This window comes from Asparagus officinalis, chromosome 9 (assembly GCF_001876935.1).
Source record: "Asparagus officinalis chromosome 9, Aspof.V1, whole genome shotgun sequence".
NCBI lineage: Eukaryota > Viridiplantae > Streptophyta > Magnoliopsida > Asparagales > Asparagaceae > Asparagus > Asparagus officinalis.
The window spans coordinates 17,807,825-17,816,238 of record NC_033802.1 but is presented as its reverse complement, the minus strand read 5'-3'; the positions used below and the strand labels follow the sequence as shown (position 1 = coordinate 17,816,238).

The window sequence follows — 8,414 nt, the reverse complement described above, 5'->3', positions numbered from 1 at the left end:
GAAGAGGTTCTGCAACTGGAGAAGACACAAAGTCTCTACTTGTACTTGAGAGAAGAGGAGGGGAAATTTGCGATCTGCACCGTGAAGAAAAGAAGAGGCGGAGGGGGCTTTGGTTTTTTGCGGTTTGTGGAGATGAGGACGACGTAACAGTGAGGTGGTTGGGATTTATTTGAAGATTGAGTTTTTTGTTACTTAGATGAGATCAACAGTTGAGAGTAACTTAAAAAAAGAAAAGTTTTAATGACAATTGAAATCACTCTAGAAATATCTAAGCTTAATCTTTTCTCATTCCAAATTCTTCGCCGATTATAAAGGTCTTTTCCCTTTTAGAGTTTAAAATAAATAGAAGATAACCCAGTCTTATCTAAACAAGATCAATACGTATCAACTAAAACAAACTAAAATGTCATCAATCCTGTCAATGAAAATAACCTCATTATTATTCTAACAATAACCAAATCAAATTTGAAAATCTCCGAAAACATCTACGCCAAGTTCCTTTAGAATAAGATCTAATAATCTGATCCTTATCAACTCTCCTTGGCTTGCAGAGATTCGTCTCTGGTGACTGATTGTGATTTTGCTAGGGTAGGCCTGAGTTAAGTTTTTGAACATTTTGGACCTGTAGCTAAGAATCCTCTGATGATGGACGTCCACGCCAATGAGTCAAGTACTAACTCTGAATTTCTTTCTCAACAGTCAATCAATACTATCTTATTATTTAGGATTTGCTCGATCACATTTGTAGTCCTCTGTTTGTTAGCATAGTAGGCGATGACGGCAAGTTGACTGATGGTGAAGTGGTTATATAAAAGTTGTCATATTCATTGGCTCGTTATAAGGAACTAGATCTTCTATATTGAAAATAGGGCTTATGTGCATCTCCTTTAGCAGATCCCAGCTCATACGCACTCGGTCTAATATGCCTAGTTGTCCAATATGGGCTTGTTAGCCATGCATGGAGCTTCTTCATGGTTCCTGATGTGAACGTCTCAGGTCACAATTTAACAAGCACCCATCAACTGTTGTAAACTCCTGCACACATCTATAATTATCTGCTATCCATTTATAAGATTCAGTACTCAAAGCAATTTTACGCTTTGTTTCTAGATGTAGGTCATGCTTATGCAAATGAATTCACTAAGCACCAAATCTAGGACCTAAATATATTGATGCTAAGTCTATTGGTTTCCTAGGTTGATATCTAATTACGGCTTCAAAAGGACTTAATCCAATAGACCTATTAACAAAACTATTGTAAGCAAATCGGCCATGGACATAACTAAATCTATCACGCCGTATTATCCAATATTTGATGGAAGGGCACGTGTCAAGGTGACAAGCCAATAACAATAGGTATGAAGATCTATTGTCAAAGCCATCCCCGCTCCTTGTGGCATCATCTCCACAATTGCGCTCCTCTTCGGCAAGTGTGCATCTCCCATAAATCTGCTTAACTCTTCTTTCTCTCTCTTTCTCGCTTGAGTGCGTGCACATGAAAACAAAAGGGGAAGATGGATTTTTATTGTGGGTTTGATGGTGCATAGGCAATAGAGGTGGTGTTTGTGGTACCTTCAGTTCGGCGTTAGAGTTGAAGGGTTTTGTTGCAAGTAGGTGGAGTAGAGAGTTATTTGATTATGCAAGAGAAGGAGACATTGGTGTTTGAAAAGGGGGTCAATCATGATGGCACGGGGAGAGTTTTGGGTTGTGATGGTGACAGAGGGTTGAGAAGAAGAGGAAAGGTAGGTTGTTGAGAATAAGTAGGCGCACACACACGTATATGTATATGTATATGAATGCGCGCGCGCGCACGCACGCACGCATAGGGGTGGAAGTGAACAAAATATTTAATAAACAGCTCGACTAATATTCGTCCAGATATTCAGTCATATTCGATCCGATAGTTCATTTAATACTAAATGAATATTTTTCAGTATTCGGCTTATAAACGAATAGAATTTAAACTAAAGGTATATTTGATTCGACTGATTATTAACTATTTATAACTTTTTATATGTTAATCCTATTTATTAAACTTGTTGTAAATATTACCCATCAAAATTTTTATTACAACTTCTACTCATATATAAATAGACATGTTAAGGGACCTAGGGTTTCACATATCAGTCTCCTTTGGATCATCAACAAACGGTTCAGATTTATTCCCAACACCTCATGACCCAATATAAATAGCTTTCTGCCATCTCCTAAACCCTAGATCAGGCAGCCGAACTCCCCAAGTCCCCATCTTTTATCTCCATTTCTCGATGACTTATGCTCCTCCCTACCCGTGACGACGCCCTCCTCCCGCTCCGACGACGCCCTCGTCCCTCCCCGCGACGACGTCCTCCTCCCTCTCCGAAGACGCCCTCGCCCCTCCCCGCGACGACGCCCACTTCCCTCGATCTTTGTAGATCTTGGAGATTTTGTGCCGTGATTCTTTGATTTTTTTCTCACTGGAAAGGTAAAAAAACCCTTTGCAATTAATCTGTGTACTTTTTTGAGTCTGCATTTCCATATTCATTTAGTTTATAACAACTTAGTTAATGAATAATTTTATACCAAAATACGAAATATTGTTAATCGAATGTTCGCGAATAGTTACCGAACACGAACACAACTAAACGAAGCGAATTTGAATTCTAAATATTATTCGAGTCGAATTCGAACACGAATACGAATACCGCTAATTGAGCCGAATTCGAATTCGAATAAGGCATTGTTTGTTCAGATTCGCTCGCGCGTGCGCACGCGCGCGCGCACACACACACATATATTTATTTATATTTATGTTTATATTTATATTTATATTTATATGTATACACACACACACGTATGGTTAGGTTATAGTAAGTTTTGGATTTGTGGATATGTGTTTAGGGTTTCATCATGGAGTTGAGCTAGTGACACACATGGGGTCTTGGGGATAATCAGAACAGACTATAATTAGAGTTGTGATATGTATATGCAAATTTGGGAGTTTAATGGGGTTTTGTGCAAAATGCATAAGCAGGTGCGAGGAAGGCGGGTGCAACATGTCAGCTTGTTGTGTGTCCTTCTGTCCGTTGGTGGGTGGGGAAGCACGACATATTTGATTTTAATCATGACCTACTCGTATTAGTTCTTCAAATAGTTTCATAGAATTGAGTCATTTTGTAGTTGTAATTGGATGTCAACCTAGAAAATCAATAGACTTAGTAACGATACCTTTCAATCCATATTTAGTGCTTCAACAGACTCATTTTCACGACACATGTACCTTTAAAAATAAGATGGAAAATTGCTTTTAGTAATGAATTCGATAAAATGGTAGTTGATAGTCATAGCCGTGTGCAAGAATTTATGACATGGGTGATTGTTCGAGTGTGACTTGACATGTTATCGCTAGAACTATAAAGAAGCTCCATTTAGGGCAAACCGGTCCTTACAGTGTCATAGGCACGGATCTAGTACTTAAGAGCTAGATATGCCATAAGCGATGGGCATAACCTAGCTCGCTATTATTTATTATGCTGCTAGATAGAGTACCACAACCAGATTTGATCGGGCAAATTCTGTAATGAGATAATATCGACTGTAGACAAGGATTTTAGGGGTACTTAATTCAATGACGTAGATGTTCACCACAAGAGGATTCTTAGCTACAAGCAGAAGAAGTTCAAAAGCTTGACCCAGATTCGCTCCAGCATCAGCATTCCCCATATGTGAATCTCTAAGCCGTGGAGAACTGATAGGGATCATTGTATCAGATTCTATATTGAGGAACTTGTTATAGATGTGTTTGAGATACTTTCATTTTTTGCTTTAGTTATTGTTAGGATAAGAATGAGGTTATTTTCATGATAGGATTTTCATTGTTTTAATCTGATTTAGTTGATAAGCGTCGATCATGTTTAGATTCGATTGTGTTATTTTCTCTTTATCTCAAATTCTCTAAGAGAGAGAACCTTCTTTGTAAGCGGCGGTTAATTTGGAATGAGAAAAGTTTGATTCTAGGGATTTCTGGAGTGATTCCATTCTAATTGTGATTTTAAGTTTTTCTTTTTCAGATTAATGTCTATTGTCGATCTCATTCAACTTCCACAAAAGAACCCCTTATCCGTCCCCACTTCATGTCATCTCTCTATTGGGATTAGCCTTGAATTTCAACCTGGAAGACGTCAATAGAGTCATAAGTGAATCATGAAAAGAAGTAGCAAAGCATTAGGCATTAAACTGATTGTTCTAACCGGTTGGTGGCTCTGGCCATGCACCGACATGTCGGGCTGATGCCGGTTGGACCTATTGGGTATTGTATTCGGGTTTGACCCTGTAAACACTTGTCTTCTAAGTCTAGTATTAGTATCTAAGCCAAAGGAGAGTTGCATATTGTAAAAGAGTTGCACAGAATAACTAAATCAAGTAAAAAAAATATCTCGAGCACATCTACACCAAGTTCTTCTAGAATAAGATCTTATACTCTCATCCCTGTCAACACCCTTTCCTTACACTTATTCTAACCCAAGAAAGAAAAACAATATTATCAACCAAATTGCTTAATCCATCACAATTTTTTTTACTAAATAAGTTAAACTATATCACAACCAAATTTCTGAATTGGACTTTAAGCTATGGTATCATAAAGCTTTCTCCAGAATATTATTAATTACAATTCAAGGGATTTGTTTTCATCGAAGTGAACTTTGTAGTTATGCAACTTGGGGCGTTAAAATTCAGAGGACTGACATGAGTTTGAATTGTTGATAGCTGATTGTAGAAGTTTGACAGAACTTTTTGGTGCCTTCCTAACACTCAGTTACAGTCTTTTGGCACCTTTTTGATGGGCAAAGGTTTTAATTATGATACCATCCAGATGTCACGTGCTTTTCCTGTGGGCTCAGTTAGGCTTGGTTCTATGAGATCCCCTAAGAATTGTGTTCTCATGGAAGATGTGAAACCTCTCCTACACTGTATGCATTAGAAAGTAGATTTCTTTTCGGGTTTTCCTGACATTTATATATTGCAATTTGCCTGTGGATAGACAATTAAGTAGGATGTAGAAGAACACATTTTCTTGGATTTTCATTTTCCACATAAATTTTATTATAATTCCATGTATAGGTGCCTCAGTTTCTATTCCTTCATGTATGGTATTCCTTCATGTATGGTAATAAAGCATGTAATAGCTTATCTCATTATTTCAGTTTGTTTTAGCTATATGCATTAATTCCTCTTACAAAAATCTAAATGATTCTGTCATTGCCAGCGATTAAAGCTGTTGCTACTCCAGATCCGGTAGTGGAATTGCCACTCACTGCAGAAAATGTGGAGTCTGTTTTAGATGAAGTGCGTCCGTATCTTATTGCAGATGGAGGAAATGTAGCATTACACGAGATTGATGGGAATGTTGTAAGACTAAAACTAGAAGGGGCATGTGGATCATGCCCAAGCTCTACGATGACAATGAAGATGGGTATTGAGCGTCGTTTGATGGAAAAAATTCCAGAAATTGTTGCAGTGGAACCCATAACTGACGCGGAGACAGGTCTTGAGTTAAATGCAGAGAACATTGAGAAGGTAATTATTTAAAAGTGTTCCTGTTTCTTAGTATGACTAATTTGTTTTATACAGCTAATATACACTTTAATAAGTTTCTCTACTTTTATTTGAATGTGTATTCAAGTGAATGAGTTACAGTTTGGTGCGTTTGGATATGTATGGGAATTAAAGTTAGCATACTAGTTGGCAAGTTCATAAATACAGATGTATTTGACCTTGGCTCCTTGATTGGTACTGTGTCTTAGAGGTAAATGTGATGCATTATGTTAAAACTTACATCATTACCTCATTTTCTTTTATTTTTCATTGTCTAGATGACTTTAGAGTCTTTCTCCTTAGAATTCATAATATGTTATTTGGAAGATAGATTTTGGAGGTGAAAGAAACAAGGAATCTAGCCCTGTTCCCTTGACATTCGTGCTGTGAACTTATAGTTTGAAAAGGAAAAAGATGTGAACTAGATTTTCCATATTGTTTGAATCCGAGATGCCACCTAGGAAAACTTCTTTTGAATGACCTTCAATCTCAAGAATTGGAAGTCATGAAACATGGGAGACTATTTCTTGATTATTTATTATTATTTTCATTTTTCTCCTAGAACACAGGTTGAGGAAGCAAAATGGAAATGAATTTAAAAACAAAGAACATAATACTCTTGAGATCTCCTACAGGGTTTCAAGAGTATCGAGTGCGTGGCTTAATTTTGTACTCTTGTATTGAATGTCTTTGCTGGGCTCTACTCTATAGGTCAGCTGTGGCCCAACCATGTATATCTTTGCTATATTTTTTCTGTTTTCTGATTGTTGGTAAATCTTGTGTGCTTATTTTTAATGGTTACTGTTCATGCTTCCACTTTCCATGAAGTCATTGATGATGGTAGCTATGAAATATACTAATGTCTCACAGAAAAAGGTTGGTCTCCGACTTGTCAAATAGCAGTTAGGGTTCTTTGACAAATCCACTCTTGTTTATTTTGCTTTAACATGGATCTTGGCACCAATTTGAGTTGACGTTAGGTTGTCAAGCTGCTCCTAAAACTTCTTCGATTCCTTTCTGGATCTGCCTCGTTCTCCATATCTAGCAATATTTTTATGAGAAAAGGCTTGGATGATGATGATGATGACAAGGTGATTAAGAATGGTTCTCTTGTCTTTATTGGTTAGGATTTTTCCGTGAACCAGGTAGAGCCTTTCATGATGCATAAAAATCCAGTGAACTTTCTGGATATGCGCTTTTTCTGTTCAGTTTACAGATCAAGGTACAGTGTGGAAAATGAGAAGGCTTTTTAACTTTTTATATGACCTGCTATTATTAAACCTTCCAGGTGTTGGTATTGGATAATTGATCAAAATCAGTTCACATGAGAAAATGATGTCTTGGAACATGCAAGTCTGTTATTTTAGCTACAACCTTTACCCTGCATGCAAGTGCTAGGTTTGTGAAGGACAAGTTCATCAAATGTTCATTATAGCAGCCTGAGTATCTTCTAAGTTCAAAGGACTACGAGAGGGAAGTTCTTTCTGTAGATATGAGGTTCTTCTTGAATGAACTCAGCATTCTCATCCATCAAGTCTAATGATGAGTACCCTTCTTTAGTTAGGAATGGCCTATTATTGGAATTTCAGAATGTCGGAACCTAGCCCATTATCGTGCCTTCACAGAACACATAGGGATTATGAGCTATATTTTTCCTTTGAAGTTTTTCTTGTTCCATGAGAGACTAACCTACTATAAATTTACCATCACTCTCCCAGGCTGAAGGCATTCATTTCATTGTCAGCTAAACATTTGACCACAAACCTCAAGTGCTGCAATGGCCAAGCATTCTTTTGCCCTTTAAAATGTCATTAGTGTCGTCATCTCTGGTTTCTTTCCACTGGTTTCTTTCCATTCGCAAGTGTAGCCTTTATTGTTATCATCCATTACGAAAGTTATGTTGGTACTATGCCTTAAATTTTGATTTTGATTTGTACTTATATATGAAACTGACATTTCGCAAGATTTTTGTTATCGTTTCTTCTTGCTGCATTGATCCAGCTATTGAAGTATCCATCGCCTTTTTTTCAAACTAAACATTTTCTTGTGATTGCTGATGTCTCAGGTACTTGATGAGATAAGGCCATACCTCGTAGGTACAGGTGGCGGTGAGCTTGAACTTGTTGCCATTGAGGAGCCAATAGTTAAAGTTCGACTTTCGGGGCCAGCAGCAGGAGTCATGACTGTTAGGGTTGCATTGACGCAGAAACTGAGAGAGAAGATCCCTGCAATTGCTGCAGTTCAACTTTTATAATATCCATCAGGAGCTCGTCTCTCTCGTGTATTACTTCATACCCTCAAAGGGAGCTATCTCTGTATAGTTTCCACTGTTTATCTGGAAGCAGTGGTATCTTGAAATTTTACCTACAGACCAGTATGCAGTACGATATTGTTGTGATCCATAGCGAATAAGAATGTAACAAATATTATTCAGAGAGATAAATGAAATATCATTCTCGTTTTTGATGTATTGACTCTGCATTTATGTTGTTGTGCTGTTACTGATAAGGTTAAATGTTGAGTTTGAATCCTCTGCATCCTTGATTGTAGGAAAATTTAACAAACTCGTGATTGCTCAATATCATCGCTTCTTCGTGGGAGCTTCTGCAGGGGTATTAGTCACTGCGGGAAATCTTAGTGATGACGTGTACAATTGCTCCGAAACCAAGGATGTAGATGATTCAAAGCCAGCATTGGAAACCTCTGTTGTATCCTTGGACTGTAGGGAAATCTTAGGCATGTTTGGGAGCTTGGCTTATAATTCATTTGGTTTATAGTCCACAAATAAAGTATAAGCCAAATGGATTACAAGCCAAAGTGTTTGGTAAAAAAAAAAGGAT

The 8,414-nt window shown here is 37.5% G+C and overlaps 1 protein-coding gene across 1 annotated transcript in view; it reads left to right on the top strand.

Annotated features, from left to right (window-relative positions):
• LOC109824279 (nifU-like protein 2, chloroplastic) overlaps positions 1-8,046 on the top strand; it is an 11,049-nt gene extending 3,003 nt beyond the window's left edge. Inside the window, exons 3-4 of the mRNA XM_020390845.1 lie at positions 5,246-5,556; positions 7,640-8,046. Of these exons, the coding sequence (XP_020246434.1) occupies positions 5,246-5,556; positions 7,640-7,828 (500 nt within the window). The 3' untranslated portion in view covers positions 7,829-8,046. The remainder of the gene's footprint in view (positions 1-5,245; positions 5,557-7,639) is intronic.